Source organism: Pteropus vampyrus, unplaced genomic scaffold (assembly GCF_000151845.1).
Source record: "Pteropus vampyrus isolate Shadow unplaced genomic scaffold, Pvam_2.0 Scaffold394, whole genome shotgun sequence".
Classification (NCBI taxonomy): Eukaryota; Metazoa; Chordata; class Mammalia; order Chiroptera; family Pteropodidae; genus Pteropus; species Pteropus vampyrus.
Genome location: NW_011889175.1, coordinates 1,472,331 through 1,497,696, shown reverse-complemented (window position 1 = coordinate 1,497,696; position 25,366 = coordinate 1,472,331). Strand labels below are relative to the sequence as shown.

At 49.8% G+C, this 25,366-nt stretch overlaps 1 protein-coding gene, 1 non-coding gene and 1 pseudogene across 3 annotated transcripts; 2 read left to right on the top strand and 1 right to left on the bottom strand.

Moving 5' to 3' along the window:
- Positions 1-5: 5 nt before the first annotated feature.
- On the bottom strand, positions 6-24,807 carry PSKH1 (protein serine kinase H1). 2 transcript variants are annotated; one of them, XM_011380516.2, is made up of 3 exons: positions 24,650-24,803; positions 15,078-16,104; positions 6-2,303 (listed from the first exon to the last, which is right to left on the bottom strand). In XM_011380516.2, exons 2-3 carry the CDS (start codon positions 16,032-16,034, stop codon positions 1,986-1,988), a joined length of 1,275 nt encoding a protein of 424 aa, XP_011378818.1. In that variant the 5' UTR covers positions 16,035-16,104; positions 24,650-24,803; the 3' UTR covers positions 6-1,985. The 2 variants fall into 2 exon arrangements, with proteins under 2 accessions (XP_011378818.1, XP_011378819.1); XM_011380517.2 differs by lacking the exon at positions 6-2,303 and adding an exon at positions 5,673-7,386 and having other exon boundaries at positions 24,650-24,807.
- On the top strand, positions 9,271-9,389 carry LOC111731726. The gene has a single exon (XR_002777304.1). It is a non-coding gene; the product is annotated as a 5S ribosomal RNA (ribosomal RNA).
- Positions 10,864-10,982, top strand: LOC111731745 (annotated as a pseudogene).
- Positions 24,808-25,366: the final 559 nt, after the last annotated feature.

The window sequence follows — 25,366 nt, the reverse complement described above, 5'->3', positions numbered from 1 at the left end:
GGCCATTAGAATGAATGGGCAGCCTTCCCTGGGGAGGGCAGCCTGTTTATTGAGTATGGAGGATACATTTACAAACTGAGTACATAAAATAAATAACTGCACATTTTCCATCCACAGTCCATGGCATGAAGGCCCAGGTGGGCCTATTAAAGGCCCAAGTCTCCAAACTCCCTCTGTCCTACTACCTTCAGGACCAGGCCTATCTTGGGCAAGAAAGGAAATAAATCCCTAGGGCTTCAGGCCCCCAGAGGCACTTGGAAAAGTGGGGGTACTTCTGAGGCCATGAGGCTTGCGCTCTCCACTGCCTTATGCCAGGGGCACTAAGGACAGAAGGTGGGGGTGTGTAAAAGGCACAAATGACTTGGCCCAGAATGATCTCTTTGGCTTGGTTTCCCAATGGAATTGGCGCACACATAAAAAGGAAGTCCTGGCTACTCAATGGGAGGAACTGAGTAAGGGCCAAATCCTCCCTGCTGGCAGGGAACCTGCAGTCGAGCTAAGGCTAAAGCTGGGCCCTGGCTCCTTCCCACCCACTGAAAGCAGCTTTGGAGGGAGGGGGCTTGGGTTTCAGCCCGGTTTGTGGTGGGGAGGCACCATGACTGACATGGAGATGGTCTGGCTCAGGCCTCTGGGAAAGCAGCCATCTAATTCCACTCACCTCTGGCAGGGGCTCCCTCCAGCCTGAGATACAGCAGGGCTCAGACTGGAAGGGTAATGCTATGAAAGGAAGCGGGGGACAGGCTGGATAGGGCAAGGCCAGCTGTGAAAGGCCAATACCCCAGGCACTCAGGGTTCAGAGGCAGATCACACAGTACGGCTAAGTTCCAGAGAGCTGCGCAGAAGCGGAGAGTTGAGCAGCCCTGGGCCCCACCTTAATGCAGCAGCTCCTCCCTTCCTACTTCCTCTTGGAGGATGAAGAGTGAGTGGCAGTGATCATTACTAGGCTGCCTATTCTCATGCCAGACACTAGGTGGTGCGTTCATGCAGCTGCAGAAGAGGGAACAGCAGAGCCTGAAGGGAAAGGGCAATCGGGAGTATCAAGGGTAGAACCAGGGCTGACACTGACCCTGGAACCCTGACGGTGCTCTCCCTGGGAAGGCCCTGCCCTCTGCCTTGGCCCAGGTGCCCCATCCCCCAGGTAGCAGCAATGGGGCTCCCTTCAATCCCCCACAGTTGGGAAGGAGGCACCTGGAGAATAGAATGGGCATCCAAGGGGGAGGAAGGTGACGGTAGGCTCTGCAAAGGAGGCACTGAGAGCAGTGGCCTGGTGGTGGGCAGGAACTATCTCATAGTCAGAGAGAGGTCAGAGCCTGGAGCAAGCATGTTACCAACATGGCCACACAGTCCAGAAGGGCCAACGTCCATGCCATGGCCCTACCACCAGAGTTCCTGGCAAGTCCTGGGGCAGGGAGTGATCCTTAGCATCTCCATGAAGGAAGACAGATCTTGGCTGGAAGGTTGGGGGCTGTTCAGACTTAGCCAGGGGGTGAGAGTCCAGCCAAGACACAAGCTTTGTGCCTACCTGGGCCTCTCAACTGAAACATAATCATGAGGATCAGGATGCCATGGAATGTGGAGGGCCAAGGAGGAAAGTTTGGTAGAGGAAAGAGGGGTTCCAGAAGTAACTATCCCAAAGAGTCCTGGAACCACAGGACACTCTCTACCTGGCACTGCATGTTCCTCTGGTCTGAGGAAGAGCCAAGAGCAAGGGGTGAAGGAGACTTAAAGCCAGGTCCTGCCCTTTTCCCAACTTGTTCCAGAGCAGTAACCCACCAAAAGGAGCATCAGTACCAATTCAGGGGGCTCCCTCCACTCAGTCACCCAGGGTGAGGAAGAGAGCTGCTGAAAGCACAAAGGAGAGGCTGGGGCCATTCACCTACCACTGGCCACACAGGCCTACCTCCAGAGAGGGCACTGGGTCCAGACGGCCCAGCAGCGTGTGACCAGGCTGGGACCATACCATGTCTCTACCACTGCCAGGCAGCTCAGCCATTGTATTGCTGCTGGTAGCGCAGGTTGAGCTCCCGCAGCTCCCGCTCCCGCACACGGCGTGACTTGTTGGAGCGTGTAGAGCGGCTGGAACGTGTAGACTGGGCAGATTTGGTGCTCTGGCAGCGTGAGGAGGCACGTTTGAGAAGGTTCTGGGAGATGGAGCGGTGAAGATTCTTCATGGACGAAGAGGCTGCCATGCTCACCACCCATGGGTGCCTCAGGGCCTGCAGTGCAGTCATACGGGCACCTGGGTCCACTGTCAGCAGGCGGTCAATGAAGTCCTTGGCCAGGTTGGACACGCTGGGCCAGGGCTAAAGGACAAAGGCAAGCATTAGAGCAAGAACACTCGGCACTGCTTTCCCCATCCCGATGATGCCACCACTACAGCACTCGGACCTGTCCGGTGCCCCTGCACTCTCTCCAGAGAGAGAGGTACTGCCTGGCTCCTCCCATGTAGAACATTAAGGGCCTCCCCTCCCCACCCAATACTGGCCGAGGACATGGAACAGAGGTTGCCCTCTGGATGACAAAAAGTCTGACAAGAAAAACCGCTCCCCTCCTCAAGGAGCAAACTTCTAAGGTAGCCTAGACTCAAAGCCTGGCTCAGAGAAGTGATGCCTGTCAAGACCCCCCAACTTACCCCAGGACCACTGTAATTCAGGGGGATTTAAAAAGAATGACCCAAACCTTCCACCATGTCCTGAGCCAGACTTAAGCTCCAATCCCTGGATGCTCAAACCAGGCCACTAAGAGCAGAGGTCCCCAACTTCTGGGCCACAGACCGGTAACAGTCCGTGGCCTGTTAGGGAGTAGGCTGCACAGTAGTAGGTGAGCAGCAGGTGAGCAAGTGAAGCTTCACCTGTGTTTGCAGCAGCTCCCCAGTGCCAGCATCACCACCTCAGCTCCACTTCAGATCATCAGGATTCTCACAGGAGCACCGGTCCCTGGTGCCAAAAAAGGTTAAGGTTGAGGACTGCTGACTAAGAGGAAAACTTTCTAGTCCTTAAAGAGGGTCCACCTTCCCTCCAACTGACAAAGTGGTGATAGGCAACCACTGCAGGCCCTACATCAATCTTGGCCTCCCAGCCATGGGGAGAAACAGAAACAATTCAAGGCAACGAGATTTCTCCATCTGCTGAGCGGATAGGGGGCTCCCGTGGGCCAGGCAGGGACCAGGACCCTTCTCAGGGGCATTTACCAGTCTGCAAGACCTCTCTAAACCACACAGGGGCTCCTTGTAGCGCTCTGCGCCAGCCTCATTTTAGTACATTCTATTCCCAGGGAGGAACAGCACAGTCTACTCTGCCACGTGTATCCATGGCTGCCGCATCTCAGCCACATACCAGGCAGCTGTTCATTTCAGGGCCTCAGCCTGAATAGGCTGTCTTCACTTAGCTGAATCCTTAGGTTCTCAGGATAAAGGACACTTGCTCAGACTTCCTCTTAGACCCCAGTGCTAAGCAATTATTCCAGCAATTTAAAGTTTATTGCTGCTGTTAGGGCAGGCTGAGCTGGATGAGCCTAGTGCCTGCTGCTGGGCATACAGGAGGCATTCATTAGATACAGATTCAGTGAGTAAATAACCCACAGATGGCACCTGATGGGTACCCTCATGCTCTGGGCCCTTTTGAACCCTTCTACTGGAGGAAGACAAATGCAGCACAGCTCTGAGTCCTGGCATCTCCCAGGGGTACTCTGGCATGGATTCTGAGCTCCCCGAAGAGTAGGTGACTAGGACCTTTGTTGATGATCATCACTCTTCTTCCTGCCAGGTGAGGTCTGACTGCTCCACCTCATGGTGTTCTTCACCTCGGAGAACAACGCATTCTCCAGGAGGCTCGGGAAAATCTAAGAGCCCACATTTGGGGCAGCTGCATGCCCATTCAGTAAACACACTTACACAGTGACTATCACTGCTCCAGTAAGGCTCCCTTGACCTCCAACTCCTCCCCCAAGCCCTTCTCCAGTCTGTACAGGGTAGGGCAGAGGGAACACTCATCCAGAGCCTTAAAGAAGAGGCAGTGCTACTTGTAGTTGCTACCCTTACCTGCCCTTTAGAAGGCAAATCTCAATTTTTACTGAGCTGAACTGGGAGAAAGTGACTTTTCCAGATAGCCACCTAATAGGGTCCTCTTCACCAATGGGCAAGCTCTCAAAGTTTCCCAGGCAGATAATGGTCCTCAGGAGGAGGGTGGGAAGCCAGGGCCTCAGGAACATGTAGCCCAGGGAGGCTCCCCAATACCTTGCTGCCTGAGAGCAGTGCGTGGGTGGGGAGGGGCAAGCGGGGTGCAAGAAGCAATGGCCCTCTCACGTTTCCCTGCAGGCCTGTGTAGCTCAGGCCTCCAGTATGGAGGCCAATATCCAGGTGACTGGACTGGATAATTGTTGCCACAATAGCTTTTGGCTCACAGTTCAAGAAAGCCCCTTGGCTTGCTGCTGCCATCTGAACACAAGGAGCCAATGTGAGGGACCAGCCAATCCAGACCACAGATACTGCGGCCCGCATCATTCATTTGAGATGGAAAGAAGCAAGCATAATGGGACTGCTGATGAACATAGCAAATCTACAGCTGAACAGATTGGGTCATGGGAATACTAGCGTTTCCCTGCCAGCTTTAATGGTCTCCAATAAAAGGAGAAATTTCTGGGGAACACACTGCAGCTCTGCCTGGACCGTTGGTGGGACAGCCCCAAAACAAAGCTGGCAGCCTGGGCTAGCCAAACAGGGCTGAGACATGGATTCTGTCCCTGTCCCTTGGTCCTGCCAAGACAGAAGAGGGGTAACTCCTTTGCAGATGAAAGAATAATAGTAGCAAAGATAGACTCACAAGCCAGGAACTTGAACATGGATGAACTGGTGGCCTGTCCACTTTACCTCCACACCCAGCCAAATCAAGGCCCCCTGCAGCTCCAAACCAGTCCAATGCAGTCTTAGACAGGCCTCTCACCAGACCCACCCTGTGGGCTTAAGCATCTCCATCTCCAGAATGACACAGGCACACACCAGGCATCGACCCCTGCTGCTCATCGAGCGGCTAGCCTGTTAGTGCCAAAGCAAGTTAGATTGATCCACCCCTCCTGCTCCCCCAAATACTCGCCTCTCCAATTACTTGTGTATGTGTGGCTGTGTGCAGAATGCCAACGAACTCATTTGTCTGAAAGCCAGCCCAGCCCTCTCTGGCAGGCCCAGTTCTCCCCATCTTTAAAGAGCTGTAAGCGGCTGGGTCAGGTAGGTGCCCCAAGCCAATATGATTCAAGTTGCGCTGACCTGAAAACCAGGCTGTGCCAATGGCACCCAGCCTAACCCTCATACACTGAGGAACCTGCAGCAGGAAGGCAGGCAAGCCAACACAGAAAGGTGGTTCTCACCCAGCCCACTGACAGCGGGGTAGGGCTTAGGTTGACTTTCAGAATAGGGGCCCCTGAGAGTCGTGCTGAGGCCTTCAAAGGGGCTCAGAAAGGAAAAGCAAAGCTTTCGACACTCCCATGGCCATGCTTCCGGCCCTAAGTTCAATTTAGCACCTCCTAAGAAAGTGTTCAACACCTGTAGACCAACCCGCCTCCTGTCCCAACATGCCTAGGCCTCTGGAACAACACGAGTATGTCTGCCAGCCTATGACTGACTAGCCAGGAAGTATTCTGGGCATGAAAAAAAGAAAAATGATAAAATAGTCACGTCCTTGGGTTTCCACACTCTATTTATTGGCTCTGGGTAAAGAACTCTCACTTCGGTATACTTGGGGCCCAGATCAGGGACAGACATGGGCCTCAGGTGGCTGACAGAAGGGACAGGCCACAAGTACCACCTGAGCAGTCTCCCAGGGGCTTCCACCTGTTTCTGGGCTGACACAGAGCATGGAACATGGAAGAAAATGTTAAAATGTCCATCCGCCTTGCCTCCAGACTCAGGTCTTCCTCTGCTCTGAGATCAGAGGATAGCCACAATACCCCAGAAGACAGCCTGCACCCATCCCCCTTTCCACAAGTCTGTCATGAGCTGTGTGTGGGCAGGGGATGGGCTCTGCCCTGAGAAGAGGACAAAGAGAGGCCGTGACAGGAGGGGCATCACCTCCACCCTGGCTCTGACCATCAAGCTGGCTGCTCTTCTTCCCAGTCTACAGCCCCTAGAGTCCTTGACTCTTTGTAGTTAGGGTACCTACTCTTGATGCTGTCACAGCAGAGAAGCCAATAGAGGGTAGAGGAGGGACCTCTCCTGTGAGCACTTTCTTACCACCTTTACCCTCCTCATCCTCCTGCTCCTGTGGGACCAGTTACTCCTCAGCAGCAGAGTCTGACACTCCCTTCAGAGCGAGGCACCAATCACAAAGGGCTTTCCACTCCAGCTCAGAGGATGCACCTCTCTCCTCCCCAGTCCTTCTAACTTGCTACCTTTAATGTTACAAGGGCCTGCCAAAAACATTACCCATGCCACTACCAGTCTCAACTGGAGCCCAAGGACTAAGGGTAAAAAGGATGGAGTCAGCTCTCTAGCCTCGGCTACAGAGAGAGGAGGAAGCTGCTGCTTTCTACTAGCAAACCCAACTCACAGGGCTTGCCTTTACACCCTTTGGCAGGCAGGTCTGACCACTCTCATGGGAAGGGAGAGAGAGATCTGGTGTCTCTTCCATATGGCATCAGGGTGACAGATTAAAGTGTTAGGCTACAAGCCCAGCAACCTGTGTTCTAGTTCTACCTTCTCTGTGTGACCTTAGAGAAATCACAGCCTCCTTACTTTTAGTATGAAAGAGCTGAATGCAATGAATTCTAATTATCTTCTAGTTTCTGAAGTCCTGGATTCTAAGAAGATGGCTACCCATCTTTTTTCCTCACTTGGCTGTGTATGAGGAACAGAAGCATAGCATCATTTAAGCTAATTTGACCTCTTGACCTGTACAGGTTCTTTCCCGGCCCATGATGACTCTGGGGAAGGTTCCCTGGCAGAGACAGCAGCGCCACTAAAGAGCTGCTAGAGGAAGAAAGGGAAGAAAGAAGCCTGGGCTTTGCTCCTGTGACTCAGTTCTTCCCTCGGCTTCATCTCAAGATGTATTTTCAGACCCAGCATTCCAAAGGCCTTCTTCCTGTACTTACGTGGGCCTGAATAAGAGCAGAGAAAAGGACACAGAGGACATTCCAGGAAATGAAGCTGCAGGTTTACTCAGGAGAACTGTTAGTATGACAAGAACAGCATACACTGATGTTGCCCATGACCAAGTGTTTCGAAAACTTCAGCAGAATTAGACACTGTGGCAGTGGAACCAGTATTCCCTCCTCTGGTCAAGACATTCATCATCCTGGTGGCTGAGCTTCCAGACCAGACAGAATCCACCACCCTGGGACCTGGTAGGGGGTGGATGGGGGCTGAGCAGCAGAAAAGAGGACTTTGGCGGTGAAAGCCTGAGGGAGAAAAAGAAGGAAGATAATAAGAGTTTTAAAAAGAGGCAGAGAATGAAAATAAAAATAAAATGAGAAAAAGCATGACAACTTCAAGGTTAGTAAAGCTATGTTCTGAAACTTGAGAATAACAAAATGAAGTCTTGTGCCCCAACCTGTCTCTGCCCAGAATCCACAAAGTAAAGGTCAGGGACAAGAGGGAGACAGGGTGTAACTCAAGAGTCAGGAAAGGTGCTGTGTGTTCTTAGGAATCAGAGGGATGTTGGCAACCTGTGCCAGCAACTGAGTAATGTCTGCTTTTTATGGTGTCCTGGAGCAGCCCTGGAAAGTTCTGGATTTCAGAGCCTGCTGCATAGTGGCTTCTTCTATCTACACTCATAGGTTCTACTAAGGCCAGGTGGTTTCCAGGGCCCGAGCTTTTTTTTTTTTTTAAACTTCTAATTCCAATTAGAATTCTAATTTCTGAGGCAGTTTGGAAACCTAATGGCTGTTAATATATCACCCATTCTGTGTCCTCTGCCTCCAGAGGTCTGTGTCCCTGGAACCCTGGGTACACTGGACTCGGCTCAGGGCAAGTACTTGGTCAACATGGGGTGGCAAGATGAATGAAGAGATGAAAGTGGCAGCTTTATGTCCAAGTCAGCCAGGACACACTGGAGCAGTGCTCAGGTCTGGGTGCACCTGCACTGGGAGACAGACAAACGGAGGCCAGGTAGGCAGGCATGAGAAGGGTGACCTTGTGTGATGGGATAACTGACTGAGGACAAAGAGCCTGGAGAAGTACGGCCAGTGGGGCGTAGTTGGACCAGCAGCTTCCACCTCAGTGGAGACTAGATGGGGATGAGTGTGGGAGGCCATCAGCAGATTTAAAGAGGTCAGAATGTGGGAGAGAGAACAGCTCCAGAAGCTCCCAGAGGAACTCGAGGACCTAGAAGCGACAGGGCCTGTGAGAGGACAGAGCAATGCAGATGTGGACAGACAATAAGAGGAGAAAGTGGGGGCAGACAGTGCACCAGTAATTGCTCTGAACACAACTCACAAAACGCTCCCTTTGTTGGAGAGGCCTCAGTGGGGACCAGGAGTGGGAAACAGCAGTGATGAAAGGAGGCTCTACCCTGGGTTAATGAGATGCTGTAGGTGGTCAGAACAAGACATTTTGGTAGGAATGGCTGAATGCAGCAATGTGGGGAGATGGATGCCTGTTTCTGCCACCAGAGGAGTGTACTGTTCTCTGGGGAGTATGCAACCAGTGCAGCAGCAGCAGAGGGATGTCTAGAGGACAGGGCTCCAGGGAGCCAAGTGGTGGCCCAGAGGTAGAACATGAAAAAGATGCTGCCCCTCTCCACTCAGAGCCTGGCATCCTGCCCCCACAAGAAGGGAGCCCATTCCTGCCTTCCTCCAAGAGGTCAGCAACCAAGGGGAAGTCTCCAACCATAGGGACCAAACCATGCCACCTCGCAGTGACCAGTTAGGGACCTAAACTGAGGACATACGCTCTTGCAGTGAAGGACTTATCTGTTGAACACCTACTATGTACCAGGAGCTTTGGTGAGTTAGGGATGGCCCTTTCCGAGGGCTCCTGCCCCAACAGGTATAGGGGCTTCTACCCATCCTCTTGGGATCCTCACATAGAGCCAGCATCGTCATCCAGCACTTGACACCAGCAGCCAGGCAAGTTAACAAGGGTTTAGGGATGTCTCTGAACAAAGAATTCTGAATCAATCTGTTTTTTTTGTTTGTGCTGTCAGCTATTGTGACAGACACAGGAAAGCCATCCTCTGACTCTGGGAGCAGCGGGCAGCGAGAGATGAATGGGGAGCTGATGGTCTACCACAGTCCCCATTCACACTGGAGGGGGAAACATGAGGCAATTAAAGGCAACCGACAGTCTACAGCCATGCCACCCTGAACATACCCGATCTCATCTGATCTCAGAAGCTAAGCAGGGTTGGGCCTGGTTAGTACTTGGATGGGAGACCACCTAGGAATATCAGGTGCTGTAGGCTAAAAAAACTAAAAAATTTAAAAAATAAAAAAATAAAAAGTAAAGGCATCCGGCAGAATCCAAGCACAAGCCGGGAACTATGCCACCTGCCTCCCTGCATTCCGTCTGCTGCCTAAACACACATCCAATCTCTAGCTCTCCCATGTCTTCTGGGTAGCTCTCCCCATGGCTCTGGGGCAAGGTCCTAAACTTACTCACCCAGATTAAGCTACATGACCAGGTCCCACAGGCACTGAACCCCTTCACCTAGAGAGCACCAAGACATTCCCCATCTTCTCCACTTCGTTTTATTTTCAACATCCCAGGGCCAGATGGCAAGGGTTAGAGTCTCTTTAAGAAGCTGAGTGGAAATGTAAATGTCAACTCTGGCTGGAGGCACATATCCTACTGCAGGGCTATCAGAATTCCAAGATGGCCCAACTCATTGTCCTTGGACCCCAAGTAGATGGATAGTCATCCCATAGCCCAGAAATCCATCCTTGAGAAGCCACCTCCCACCAACATATCCCCTAGGTAGTAGCAGATCGGCCCACAGGTGGGCTTCCTCTCCCCCTATGGTTCTGTCCTCTGTCCAGCAGCACTCTCCTGAATGATGCTCTGTGAAAACCTTTGCCCAAGCCCTTCTGTTCCTGGTATAGTCACTCCGGCTTGCCTGCAGCTCAGAGACTGCCTAAGCAGGGGAGGGTGACAATTAAAGGTTGCTAAACATGGAAGGCAGCAAAGCTGCTGATGGCATCTCTGCCATCAATCCTCCAAAAGCCTATTCCTCTGTCCTGACTCTAGGAATAGAACTCTTGGCAAAGCAATGACATTAGGCCAGTGATGTCACATTTCATGTCAAGTGAATCACAGAATCTCCAAGCAAAACCTTAACAGTCTTCTAGTATGGGTCCACAGATGATGACTCACCTGTGTCACTCCTTTAGAAACAGCTGCTCCAGCCTCCTGAGGCCTTCCATGCATGACAGGAAGCTCGCTCTCTCAAGGTAGCTCTTTGTATCTTCAGACTGCTCTCACATTCAAATGGCCTTCCTCACATCTGGTCAACATGTCTCCTCATCACTTCCACTGTGACCCTAGCTTGGATCTCTCCACTCCAGCACCTCTGGTCACTAAATAAATTCGGCTTTCTCCTCTCGAAAATCACCACAGCCTTCTCACTCCCAGCACTCTTTTATCTTCCAAGATTCCTGTGTTTGCTTCTAAGCAGGTCTAGCCAGTAGTCCTCTAAGAATACTGCCAACAGGCTCCCCACTTCTTCCTAGAGTCCAGCCCCCAGAAGACAGCACTCCCAGCCAGCACAGACAGCCCAATCTACTTGCCAGCCAGTAATTTTTGGGTCCCTTCTCAGGGCATCACCGACAACCACTGGTACTTCTCTCAGAAGAAGCCAGGAGAAAGTTCTAATATACACACTGTCCTCAGCGGGCAGGGAGATTATATACAGACAGCAGTCCAAGAAAATGCAGAAACAGGTCTACAGCTATGCTACCATGAACACGCCCGATCCCGTCTGATCTCGGAAGCTAAGCAGGGTCGGGCCTGGTTAGTGCTTAGATGGGAGACGACCTAGGAAGACCAGATGTTGTAGGCGTAAAAAAAAAAAAAAAGGTCAGAAACAGACTCCAGCAACATGCAGAGGCGCATGTCAGGGAGAGTGGACTGAGCGGACCTCAAAAGCCAAGATGGCCTAGATTCAAATTCCAGGCCTGCCACCTTCTAGCTGGGAGACCAAGGACAAGTTACTTAACTTAACTAGCCTCAATTTCTCATCTGTAAAATGGACTATTGAGATTAGAGATGTTGGGTATAGAACCCTCAGCCCCATGCCTGGTGCTCAGTAGGTACTACATGATGGCAATGGTCAGCATTATTCCAAAGGAAGCAATGTTTGAATTAGATCTCTTAGAGCTGGTCAAATTTCCAAGGTGAACAATGTAGCAGAGGGAAAAGCTTGAGCAAAAGCGAAGTGTGGAGAGTTGTCTGAGTGAAGCAAACATCTTGGGTCTATATTGTGGGGGAAAAGGTGGGGTGTGCAGCTGGGACTGAAGCTAGAGTATCTAGATTGTCAGGATCATGGGAAGGCAGGATGCTGAAAGAAAACCCACTTGATGTGCTTCCCTCTGCCACTGGGGATGTCAAGGCAGGACCGTACATACTCTCCAGGCCTGAGCCCTCTCTGAATCTGCCCTTAAAAGCTGACGTTCTTCCTCAAAGCTGATGAGCCAAAGAAGGGTTCTGTCCTCCACTCCTCTTCCTAAACTACGGCTCACACATACTACATGGAGCCCACTCTCTGGGAACCCTGATCCACCCCAAACATCCCAGGGAGGCCAGGCTCCTCCATCCCAAGCTGGGACTATCCAACAGCCTCTGTTAGCCTTCCGCCTGCTAATCTCCAACGCTTTCTGTTGCATTCCCCCCTCACTAGCATTCCGCTCTCTCCCTCCTAACACTTCAATCCCCAAGTAGCCTCTGGCACTACAGAGCTCAAACACCTGGCCAGCCCCTATCCTAGTCAACTTCTGTTCCACATTCCTAAACAACTTACTGTTTATTCTGAAGCACAGTCAGTAATGTCCCCTTCTCTTTACCTGCTCAAAGCTCACCTCCTGCACAAAGTCCTCTATTCAAGTCCACAGAAACCACTGAACCTGACAGAGGGCTGCATGGACAGCCCTCACCAATCAAGCACACTGGACAGAGCCTGGTATACATGAGATACCGCCATGAGGGGGCAGGGAGCAGGATAAGTTTCCCTAGAAAGGTACTAAGTACCATGAAATTTACTGTCAGGTGAGGCATGCACACCTCCAAAACTTGCTAAGTTCAAAGTGGGCAATCCTTCATTTACTCAAGGAGTTAGTCTGAAATACTCTCCTCTCCTCAACATGCCATGCTCTCAGACAGGTTAACTCGCAAGACCTTTCTCATTTAGACGGCCTTCATAAGGGCAAATGACTGTCACACAGTATAAGACAGATGGCTGGATTAAGGGCAGGGGCAGGGCCCAGCCCTAAGAAGGTCTAGCCCAGCCACCTGATCTGGGTCCTATGGGACTGAGCCCATGTTCCAGACTGCCCAGGCCCAGCAATTCTATGCCAAGGCCTGCGCTGACATATGCCTAACAACAAAGGTTCAGTCTTTGGCCATTTCCTATTTCTAGTCTTTCTTCTCAAGCAGTCTCAAGGCCCATGGAGATAGGGAACAGACCTCATGTTTCTGTGCATCTTCCCCAGGAGCGATTATGGGTAGCCAATGACCAGTAAACAGAAAGAGATGCTTGGTCTCCAGCTCAGAGAGCCTGATCTAATGATGAGGCCTCCTCAACAGCCCAGAAAAAAATCCCTCCTAACCCAGAGTTCTCTGCAGACAGCAGTGGAATCTTCTGGGGTTCAGCCAAGCTCCTAGTAACAGACAGGTGCTGGCAGAGCTGGCCAGAAATTTGACTCTGGAACTAGGAACTGATGAAGGGTAGTGGGGGGCAAAGGCTGGGCTGTGTCCACTCCTCAAACATTGGAAGCCCCAGACTCATGCCCTATGATTCCAGCAAAGCAAGAAGTAGAATTTCAGGACCCAGTCTTATGGCTACAGTAGGAGTAGGAAACACAAGTCCATTCCTTATCTCCCTCATTTGTCATCCTACCCTCAGATAATCAATAGCCAGTTAGCAAGACTCTGCAAGGTCTAATTAGATAAACTACCTGATCAACAACTGCAGGAATCAGGAACTCTTGGCCAAAGCTACAGACTTTTCTAAAGAGTATTTCCTTTGTTGGCATCTCTTGGGAAACCTCCCTTCCTCTAAGCTTGCTACTCCCTCTGCCAGCTGAACCCTCAAAAGCCTGGCACCAAGCAGAGGTTCAAGGGCTGGAGCTCCCAGGGCACAGCAAGTCAGGCAGGGCTTAGGCATAACACTGCTCTGTGAGGTAGGTTCTGGGTCTTCTGACCCATGATGAAACCCAGCCCAGAGAGTGAGCAGGACCATGTCCTTTGTGACCACCTCATTACAGCCTGGGCTTCCCAGCCAGTCATCACTTGCTGACTCCATTTGGAGGAAGAAAGAAATTGTGAGAAATTTTAGGAGACAGCTGGCGAACGTCCTAGTTTCTCCTTTACCTGTGGCCAGCACAGAGCTGGCCTGAAGAGGAAAGCTTCCCATCCTTCCTCACACCACCCTGAGCCACAGGAACTGAGGATCCCCCTAGAGAATGTCAGCCTCCATCCCCACAGGAGAGAAGTCCTTGACTAACCCCAAGACCGTGTTTGGAAGCTGACAGGGAAGATGAAGGAGCACAGGACCTCAAACGCTGAAGGCAAAATGGTATGAGGCTTTTAGGTGACTCCTGCAGGAAACGCTGCTCTGGATCAGTTGGCTAGGGCCAGAGAGGGCCCAGCCCAAAATCCTTGGGAGGAAAGCTGGGCCACAGCAGAGCTCCCTCCCCTCCATGTGGGTTGCTTCTCGGCAAACCCAGGCTTAAGGAGAGCACTGTGGAGAGCACTCTGTAGGAGGCACTTGAGAACAGGCCCTGACTGCCTTGGCAAAATTCTGTCATCCTACAAAGCTCACATTACCTCCCATGTAAAGCTATAAACCACATTCTTTTCTTCACAGCCTCCCTGAGCACACCATTATGCTCTAGCTTGCAGCATTTCCTGAGTCAGCCTCATTTCCTACCAAATCAGCATCCTGCCTAAAGGACCTACCAGCTCTTACCTTTTTCTGCACCTTTCTTTAGCTCCCAGTAGTGCTGTACCTAATGGATTTTTTTCAACTTTCAGAACCATCAGTGGATCCAAAGACACAAACTGATGGCCAGCTATTTGAATCTGGCCTGCAGATTAGTGTTTATTGGCAAACAAGATACTGCTTAAATATGTGAACTAGATTCCAACATTTCAAGATCAGATTTTCTGGTTCTCTTGCGAAAACTGGAATGTCTGGATGCATGGGGTCCTCATTGGTGTGTGGCAAAGCTGGGAGAGATGAGAAACAGCTAGCTGCTCCTTTAGAGAGGGCATGGTCACTCTAGTTTGCCACAGTTCCCATGGAGCAGATACTGTGGAGGCCCTGCCTCATGTCCTCTCGGCCCGCCTGAGCTCACCTCCAGCTGTGGCGCTCCTGTGTATGATGACAGCTTCCCACTGCCAGTGCCTGCATCTCTCTGCTTCTTTGCCGGAGGACTTTCTCTGGCACTAGCTGGCATTCAGGACAGCCCAGAAGTGCCAAGGAGTTAACACCCTCCAAAGAAATTCTTGACTCATACAGGAGTCAGTGATTAAAAACCACCCACTTCTCTGCCCTTCAGTGGTACAATTCTGAAATACATTCCACATGATTATTCACAGGGTCCCCAGTGGGACTGAGTTCCAGTGGCCAACAGTAGCAGTCCACTCTTTAATGTAACCTTTATTGACTTTTTCCCTTTCTGCCTCACTTTCCTTACCCTTTACTTGTGCTTACTGGAATCACATCCCAATTAAACTATGTGCTCCGTGTCCTTGTTTCAGGGCTCACTTTGGGGGTAAACCCAAACTAAACCATTCTACTAGTCTCACTTCATCATTTTTACATCACCTGCCTGGCCCCACCGCATGGCTGTCAGGGCACATCCCTCTGAGTGAAAGCTGCAGGGCATGCCCCTCCACACAGAGGCCTTCCAACATCCCCAGGACAGCGCAGACTCACCTCCCCCGAGTAACTGTACTTGCCCCTGAGGATCTGCCGGTACAGTCGGGTGCGGTTGTCATCTTCAAAGGGCATGGTGCCACTGAGCAGGATGTAGGCGATGACACCCAGTGCCCACATGTCCACTGAGTTGGTATAGGGCTTTCGGACAAGGACCTCAGGGGCAATGTACTCCGGCGTGCCGCAGGTGGTCTTCATCAGGCAGTCATCACCCTTCTTGCGGGCACTGGCCAGGCCAAAGTCAGTGATGATGATCTTGGAGTCAGTGCCGGGGTGGTAGTAGAGCAGATTCTCAGGCTTGAGGTCTCGATGTGTGATGCCCAGTGCGTGTAGATATCGGACGCCATCCAGCACCATCTGCAGCACCCGCGTGGCGTCACGCTCAGTAAAAGAACCCTTGGCGATGATGCGGTCAAAGAGCTCTCCGCCAGTGGCCAACTCCATCACCATGTACACACGCTCCTGAGTCTCAAACACCTCCACTAGCTGGATGATGTTGGCGTGGCGCACCCGGCGTAGCACACGCAGCTCTGACTCACACACCTCCCGCCCCTCCCGGTACTTGGTCTCAATCATCTTGATGGCATATGGCTGTCGGGTTGTCCGGTGCTCCACACGTACCACTCGGCTGAAGCTGCCTCGGCCAATCAAGGCTTTGATGTCGTACTTGGCTGTCACACGTGGGTCAAACTTGGCCCTGTACTTAGCCACCCTGGCCCTGCGTGGTGGTTCTGAGGGAGGCTCTGTGTGGCCAGTAGTGGGGGCACCAGGGCAGGGGTTTGCACACTGGCTGGCTGCTGGGAGCCCAGCTTTGAGAGGGCCAACGCTGTCCACCTCCGTGATGAAGTGCTTGTATACATCACTCTTAGTGCCACTGAAGGGCTCTACCTTCTTGACCAGATCCAGGTGGACATCCTTGGGCGGCTCAGGAAGGACCTTGCTTGTCCCACAGCCCATCACGGACACGGGGGCATCCTCTCCAGCGAGGCTGGCAGGACCTGCTCTGCAGGCAGTGCCCCGTCTACACCTATAGAGATAGAAAAGAAGACAATTCAACATAGCTGGGGTCACCTCTGATGGAATATCAGCCATCCTCTTCCCCCTTCCCCCTTGCCCCTTGATAAACCTAACCTAAAGACCTGGCTCTAATGTGATTCCCTGGAAGGGATGATGACTTTGGCCCAGGAGTGCTTGGAGCACAGGCTCAATGGAGGGTCTAAATGAAAGACTGGATCTGAGCTCCATGGTCTTGACTTACATTTCCCCAGATCTAATTTTCACACTGCTCTTCAACCCCAAGAGAGGGGCAGGCATATGCACCAGGCTCAGCTGTCATTGTCCCCACCTTCCTCCCTACTCTGCCTGGGTCCCTTATCCTAGTTGAAGTCCTGTGTTTTTTAAATGTTAAAATCGTTCCTCTTATTATTCTGACTCATCTTTCCTGAAACAGGAGTGTGGAGTGCTAGAGACCTGCTCTCCAACACTACCACCCACCAGGGCTCAGAAATCCACTTCACCAAGGCCTCCCCCATGGATATCTTCCCTGGCCCTCTAGCCCTCCTGCTAGGATTGATTCCCCTGCAACCACCACCACCCACTGCCCGGGGTCTCTGTCCTAACCTCACCCTTTCCTAAATGGCTCCCGCTACTTTGCTAACACACCATCTTCACTCCGGCAGTTTAACCACCCTGTTTCAGGGTCTCTCACTTCCCCAGCCACCACATAGATGGCTAAAAATGCCACACAAGTCCCAGAGGTGGCTGAAATCAATCCCAGTGAACTTGAGACCACAAGCCTTAGCACACTACCACCAGGTAGCCACCAAACTGGGCATCATTCAAGAGGCAGAAGGAACCCTGAGCTCAGAAAAGACACTAGCAACTTCATCCAGATGTGACTCAGGCTGTGGGTGAGGGTGCTCTGCTTCTTTGGGATGAGGATCCAGGAGGCTTCCCATTTGTTTCCCAGACAGAGATGTTCCAACCCTTAATACTCTGCAGCTGGTGGCCCTGGACCAGGTAAAGTACTGAGCTACTGCTTTCCAGAGGTCACTTCTACTCAGACTACCCTTCTCTAAGTCTATCTGAGGCCATGGGTAAAAGAAGAGGGCTGAGAATTTCCTATTAATTATGACATATAGAATTGGGGGTAAAATGATTACTCAGATCAAACAATTACTGAACATTTACTAGGGATATAGGAATGAATAAGACATCCAATGTAGGTTATATTTTAATACACACACACACAAAAGCAAAACATGGTCAGTAAACCCACAGTCTAAGTGAAGAGAAAAGCACAAAAATGGATAGTTTCAATATAGTATGGTAAGTGTTAGGCTTGAGAAACAATAATAGATACATGCAGAATGACGCAGGGGTTAGGAAAAGCTTCCAGGAAGAGGTGATCCCCCACGCTGAATTTGAAGTAAGAATGAGTCAGGTGAGGAAAGCTAGAAATGGTGTTTCAGGCAGAGAGAACAACACATTCAAAGGCCCAGAGGCCCAGAGTAGCACCCTATGCCTGGAAATGGGCAGTTTGGTAGTGCAGAGATAGGATGGGGGGTGGGGTGCTGAAGTTTTGGAAAGTAAGTAGGAACCAGGTGTGGAGAGCAGCACGAGAAGTCAGGACCTTCCTAGGAGGTGACAGGAAGATACCAAAGAGTTTACAAAGAAAGAGAAGTGATCACTGGTTAGGAAAGAAGCATTACGCTGAACTGGAGGAGGGTCAAAGTGAACAATACAGACCAGTGAGGGGGGTCGTGGCCCTGAGAGTGGGGTGGAATAGGGAGATGTCAGCAGAACTGACAAGGACTGGAGGCTGGACATAAGGGGTGAGAGAGAGAAGTTAGGGCAGCACTCCAATACCTTGCTCGGGCTCCTGGGCAAAAGGGTCAGGAGTGCAGCAAGAGGGGCAGGTTTAGGAAACAATGGGAAGAGGGCAGTTTTGGATACATTGCAGTGCATGTGAAACATCCATATGACATTTACTGCAAGTTACTAGAGGTACCGGTTGAAAACTGCTGGTCAGGGTCAGATTCCATGGCTGCCCAAGGGTGGTTCCTGGGGCCAAGAGGTAACACCTACACCAACCCCGCCCCCACCCTCCTGCAAAGCCAGCAAAAGATCCCATCAAAGGCAGCAGAAACAGACCCAGAAATGTTTTGCTGTAGCACTTTGGGGGTCACAGAGAACCCACAGAGGCTATCCGACTCAAGTGAGTCAAGGCCCTGAATTCGATATGGTGATACTGACCAATATAGCCAAGTTTTTCAAGGAATAAGCTCATCTCTTAAATATACCCAAGATCTTGATTACCAAGCCAGTAAATGAAAAGGAGGAATTTGGAGACCACAGATTAAGGACTCTGGTTTTAATCACTATGCTAAATCAGTATGTTTTAATCAATATGACTCTCAGCTAAATGAGGTTTATCTTTCCTCACACAAGAGGAAAAGATTCCTGCACCAACACAAAGCTCTCCAGGATTTGCTACAGTTCTCATCCAAATGCCCCTGAGATCCCACATAGCAGTTTAGGAAATAATGTTTAAACAATGGCATTTAGAAACAAAGTTCCTTGTCACAGAGGCCAAAGATTACAACTATGGACTTTGGAATTTTGCAGACTCATCTCTTCCTTCAGGGAAAACACGACAGTTCAGGAAAAAGATACTGTGGCCAGGATTTCTAAGGTAGAACACAGTTCCCTGATCCCCAAGACCACATGGTAAGCAACATCTACCACTATTAAGAGAGAAGACAAACTGCATGGGTGACCCAGGACAGCCACTTAGATGTCACTTCTTCCTGGTGAGAAAGCAGAACACTAGTCCATAAAATGTCTTCAGGCATATGTACTGGCTCTTTTTGTTTAAATGTGTATACTTAAGTCTGCAGCCATGCCACCCAAGCCCATCTGATCTCGGAAGCTAAGCAGGGTCAGGCCTGGTTAGTACTTGGATGGGAAACCACCTAGGAAGACCAGGTGCTGTAGGCGTAAAAAAATAAAAAATAAGGGACTGTAAGCTGACAAGGTCTTTGCAATCTGTGAGATCAACCAAGGGTTGCCTCGCCTAAAATTAAAAAATAAATAAATATATACCTAGTGTGGTCCATATCTACAGAAGCAGAACAAAGAGCTGCTTATAAGTTTAGCCATTTCAGTGAAAACTTCCTCTTCGTTCCTGATGTGAAAAACAAAAGTTTACAACAGAAAAGGCCTAACTTGTCACTTTAAACAAAGCCTACACAAGGATCTCAAGTCAGCAGTGAGAGAGTAAAGGATTATCCCTCTCTGACCTTCTTTCTTCCTTCCTGGGATGTAGTTTCTCCCACATTCGTTCCAATTAGAAACTCTTCAAAGATATGTTGAAGCTGGTACCCCACCTTCCCAACTCCACATCAAGAACGGAGGAAAGAGGGTGCCTGGGAGGGGAGTGGCCTGATAGCTTACAGGTGATCACAGCTGCTCCATGTTCCAATCACATCTGTTAAATTCTTTCCATTGTTGTCAAATGAAAAGGCAGACATAGGAACAGGAGAGGTAGCTGGCAAAACTCCTTCAGAGAAGAAGGGCAGAGTGTTTTCCTGCCCCAGCTCTCCTGTGTATGCCCCTAGCACAGTGACCAGGGTGGGGGTAGGGGGTGGATGAGGATGAGTTAAGGAAAGCCTCAGGAGAGTCCTCCCAGGAAGGGCACATTATGCCAGCTATCACAAGTCCCTATTCCCTTCATAACACATATCTGAACACATCTTGTGGAAAGTAATGAACTCTCTTGTCAGCCTGCACACCCTCAACCCCCAGCCTGATCCAAGCACTCTGCAAGAAAGGTAAGCGTGTTGAATACAGTGTGGCAGTGGGCCTGAGTATTCAGCACTACCGTCCTCACTAATACTCTACAGAAATGACAGGCCAAGAAAGACAGAAACTTGTCCCAAGCCACTCAGATAGTGTTGGCCAAGCACGGCACCAAATCTCCTGGTTCTCCAACCAGAGCTCCCATTACGTAGGAAAGACTCCAGAAGTATCAGGGCTGGGCCTCACCAAGTCAAGGCCTCAGTCCTTTCTCATACCACTCAGCTGGTGAATCAACAAACCTTTTGTGAAGGTTCCATCTTCTGAAACCTCCAATCTGGGTCACACTGCTCATTGCTGTAGTCTTGATAGCCTTTGATCACTAGAGCTGTCAGTCCCTTGAGAGAAGGGGCCATTTTTAGAATTCTCTGGCACCCAGCAACATGCTAAACTCAGAGCAGGCATTCAGTGTTTGTTAACAATGAATAAAAGGTGGTCTGGCTCTCAGATTTCTATTTGCTGTGAGGCAACAATCACAGAACCTCAAGCGGCAGAAAGACACCAGATTGGTGGTTAGATCAGATCCATGCTCTGGCGGCGCCTGTGTAAATATGCTCAACAATGGAGGAAGCCAGAACTCTCAGGTGTGAACTCCAAAGCAAGTTTGCCTACAAGTTGCCAGACCTGACCCCATCTGCCTGAGGTACTGCTATCGGTAGGGGAAGCCAGGGGCCTAGGAAAATGGAGCAAGGATGGAACCTGAACCAATTTGCTAAACACAGAAACCAAGACTGTGGATATCTCCCAGATAGGGGCTCACAGGCACCCAGCCTTCTTGAACACATCCCCTGAGATTGTTCTTCACAGCAAAGCTTCACAACTGTTCGCCTGCAAAGGTTTCTATATTCTGCTCCCATGTTTTGAAAGACTGTCTGTCAAAATTAAGTAGGCAGGAATTGCTCAGTAATCCCAAAAATAAGTAACTGCTATGCGTCACGTCTAACCATCATGAGTCAAGGAGACCAGGCAAAGAAGCCTGTCACATAAGACAAAAATTCCCAAACAAGGACCTCTGCAATCACAGGGTGAACTACATGATTCTGTTTTCTGAAACAGGGAAACTGACATAGGACCAGCAATCTCATTTTCAGAAAGAATACTATAAAACCGCTTTCACAAGAGTGCAAAGATATATTTCTGCAAGAAAGTTCATGACAGCATTCTTTATAATAATTAAAAAATGGAAACAGCCCAAATATCCATCGGTAAGAGAATAATTAAAGAAACTAAAATATAATCATATAATGGAATACTCTGCAGCTGTTGAAAAGACTGACGTAAATCCATATATACTGACAAAGAAAGAGAGATACCAGTTATTTAATTTCATTGAGTGGTTTTGTGCCAGGATCTATGTCTGTGATGTATTAAGTAGTTTAAAATAGTACATAAAGCACATGTCCAATGAAGGATTTTAAAAAGTTATAGATATATACATGTCTCTAGGATGTGGGAATGTGAGGGGAACAAGCAGGAAGGGGAACTTTTACTTCTCACTTTATATACTTCTGTTGCTATATTTTAAAATCATCACCACATATTACATTTTTAAAGTTAACAAAAATATATATTGTAGAAATGTAGAGACTAGTATATGAAAAAGAAAAAAAAGCTGGAGGAATATACATCTAATTATTGGAGTTTGCATCTAAAGACACTGTGCAGTATTCACTCTTGTAATGTTTTAATTTGTAGCATTATTTCATAATAAAAAATTGTTATGATCTTTTTTTAGAATATAATAACTTGGGACCCCACTTAAAGACTCCAGCTAGTCACCACTCCTCTACATGTAATAATTGGTGGGCCGAGGCTCCTGTCTTAGGGCTGAGAGTGGGAGAGAAGTTCAAAAGTTTGCTGTGTCTTCCTCATTTTATTGTGACCCCCAACTCCATCCAAGACATCCCACCCACTGCCCATCCCATCAGTAGAAATACAATGTACCTGGAGTTCTCCTTCCAAAGTCACTAAGTTCAACCCGCAAATATTTACTGAGCTCCTGCTGTGGGCCAGGAACTCTGCCAGAGGCTGTGACAGACAAAAGGAAGGTAGCCATAGTCTCTGCTCTCAAGGAATTTACAGTCCAGGTGGCTCCCTTAATCCATTACTCTTACGATGCCTTGTGAGGCCACTTCAAGGCTGGCAGCCTGAAAGGGGTACTTCTGAGGTAATTTTCCCCCAGCAAATGAAAACACCACATTTTTCTATTTTAGCATCACATTAGACACCATGGCAACAGAGGGCTGTACCAAGAATTAGCTCAGTGATGACCTAGCCAACATAAATCAAATTAATACTGAGCTAAGATTCTTGGAAGGAAAAGAAGTTCAAATAAATAAGTCCCTTCTCTAGCTCTCAACAAACAGAATCGCTTCCCTTCTTCCAGGGCTGTATTTCTCAAAATTTTTTCTATGTATCCTGTGGTCAATGGAGACAGCTGTTTTCAGCTACCTCTAAGCTGAAGGATCAACACTTTGGCACACCTATAGCTCATTCATGTCATACAGCTGGGAAGCTCTGAAGAGGATCAAGTTGCCCACAAAACATGCTCACATTTATAAAGTAAAACAGAAGTCCAAACCAAAATCTCACCCATTTAACTATGAACATTTAATTATGTGACTAACAGAGAAGCCTAGTATCTGTTTCAGATTCCACGGAGACTAAGATCTGCAAGGTAATTCCATTCCAAGTGAGGGGCAACTCTAGTTCAGTGTCAGAGGCAAACAGTTTCCTGAAAACTGCTTTCTCTAGCTCATTAATACAACTTAAGTGCAGAAACTGCAACTAGACCTGGACAATGTGCTTTAGCAAACCCACCCTCTAGTGAGTCAGCATTCCAAATCTCTTCCAGGGAAAGGGCCAACTAAAAATGCCCTGAGTAGAAGCAGTTTTGTCAGAGCTTTTCCTGATGAGCAGAAATGACCTTGAAGAAATCACATAACACAAGGCAGCTTCCTATATGAAGCTCAGTCTGAAGAGCAAAACACGCTTACTGAGATCTCCTTCTGACAAGGGACACACTCTGGAGAGAACAGCCATCAGTAAAAACAGTGGCTTCCATTTGCTGAGTTCCAACTGTGCCAAGTGTCTTATATGCACTCTCACTCCTCTCTGCAACCATATAAAGTAGGCATGATTATTTCTATTTTGAAATGAGCAAACTAGGACTCAAAGAGCGTCAAGATCCCCTAAAAGCCAAGGACTGACTCCCAGTCTTCTGACTCCAAAGCCTGTTCTTCTAACCAAATCGTATTGTCTCCCCAGGGTAGGGGCAATGAGACTGCAATGGGAGGCCACAAAGCACAGCTAGCCCTTCTTACTGGGCAAAGAAGACATAACAGCCTCCTGGGGGCAATAACAAAGATCTTCAACCAGGGAGCACGGCAAACACCTGGGCAGTTTTTTTCAAAATATGGATCGATTCCAGATCTTCTGAATCAAAGTCTAAGAGAGTGAGACTCTTGAATTTGTATCTTAAAAAACTACCCCAAGATATTTTGGACCATCAAGGTTGACAAGGCTGCATCACCTGTCACACGCATACGCATGCATGCATGTGCAAACACAAGATTTACATTTGCTGTGCTCATCTAAGATCCTGGGCCCTTATAAGTGCTCAGTAATACAGCTGAATCAGTATCTGTTCTTAAACCAGTAACCTATCCCAGTGGATTTAGCTCCTACTTTATGCCAGGCACAGAGCCAGACACTCAGATGCACACAGAAGACAGAATCCCCAAACCCACCATTATGTGGCACAACATGATCTACTCAACAGCATTCACAAGAAGTACAGAGCTGTCAATCTCTACATGTGAAGCAAGGGAGGCTTTTCCAAAGAAATAAAATCTAAGGTGAATTTCAAAGGACAGATGTAAATTTTCCACACTGATGAGTGGAAGGGGAAAGAAGAGTATTAAAAAATGAGAAAATTGTGTATCTAAAGCATAAGGGTATTAAATCACAGAGCTAATAAAAGTCTCACATGCCCCAACAACAAAATATGTAAACAGAAGATATAAGTTCCCAGGTGTTGACTTCAGGGTTAGGCCTCTACCAGATTATGAAGAGCCAGCCCTAAATGCCTTCCTAAGAAGCTTGGCCTTTATCATGTAGGCGCACCAAGGAGCCAGTTTTAGGCCGTGAAGGACTTTAGACTTTCACTTCAGCAGACTCACTTAGGAGTGAGCATGGGCCTGCGACAGGGGCTACCCCTTATAAACAGAGGGATGACTGGCTTACGGAACAGGGGACCCGGCTGGCCTCAGGCCTGCTTTTTCCCAGACTGAACAAGGAAGCGACCAGCTCCCGGTCACACGCTGGCGTTCAGTAGCAAAGGAGGGGTGTGGAGTTGGTGCCGGACACGAGAAGGCAGTGAGAACAAGCAGGTTAATTCACCATGACCGACGCCGGCTGGCTGAACAGCAGGCAGAGCAGCTGACCACGACCACCAGGCCCACGCGGCCCCAGAAACAGGCTACCCAGCGTAGCAGCACGTTTCGTGGCCATCGGACACCGCGGTCCTCGGACACCGGGGACCCCGAGCAGCCATCTCCTGGCCTGCTCCCCAGTCCTGTAGGCCCTGGCACACCGGGCACGGGCCAAAGACTTCGGGCTAAGTAGGACGGGCCCGGTGTGTCAGAAGCGACCGTGGCCATAGCTGTCTGCCCCTCCCGCCCATCGGGCCGTCGCCCTGGGCCGGGCCGCCTCACCTCGCGGGGGCGGCGGGCTCTTCGGCGTCTCGGCGGCTTTGCTGACCCTCTCCGGGCCGAGGCTACGGCTGCCGCGGCTACCGCCGCCGCCGCAGCCGCCGCCGCCGCCGCCGCCGCCATCCTCAGGCGTTAGCGTCGTGGCGTCATCACAGCGCGCGCCTGACGCCAAAACAAACCTGAGCCGCCAACAGGGTGGGGCGGGGGCGGACCCTCGGAACGGCCGGACTACCCGGTTGGCCGCGCTCTGAGCGTGGCCTGCGGACCAATGGCTGCAGAGCTGGAACGGGCTCTCTCCGTCGGGGGTGGGTCTATCTGTCGCTCAAAGAATTTGTTTGCTGGGCGGAACCTGTTACAGAAAAAGGAGGAACCGCGGAAAGTAGAAAGAAAGTTTCTAGTTTCTGGTGAGGGGAAAGGTCGCTCTGTCGAGGCTGGGAACACAGTGCTTTTCAACAGAGGTTTCTGGAGGTGCCTTGGAACGCCTCACAGGATCGATTTAAATTTCATTAACAAGTCTTTTTTTGAAAAGTGCAGTTACAATTCAGGCACTCGGATATATTAAATTTGGCCTCCATCACAGAGGAGTCGAAAATGGTTAACTTGAGGATTGGTGAAGTCAGTCTTGAGCCAAGTTCAGAGTAACAGATTTTTGTTTGTTTTAATTTTTGTTGTTATTGAATTTAAGTATATCTTAAGACTGCAAAGCAAGTAGACTTAAAA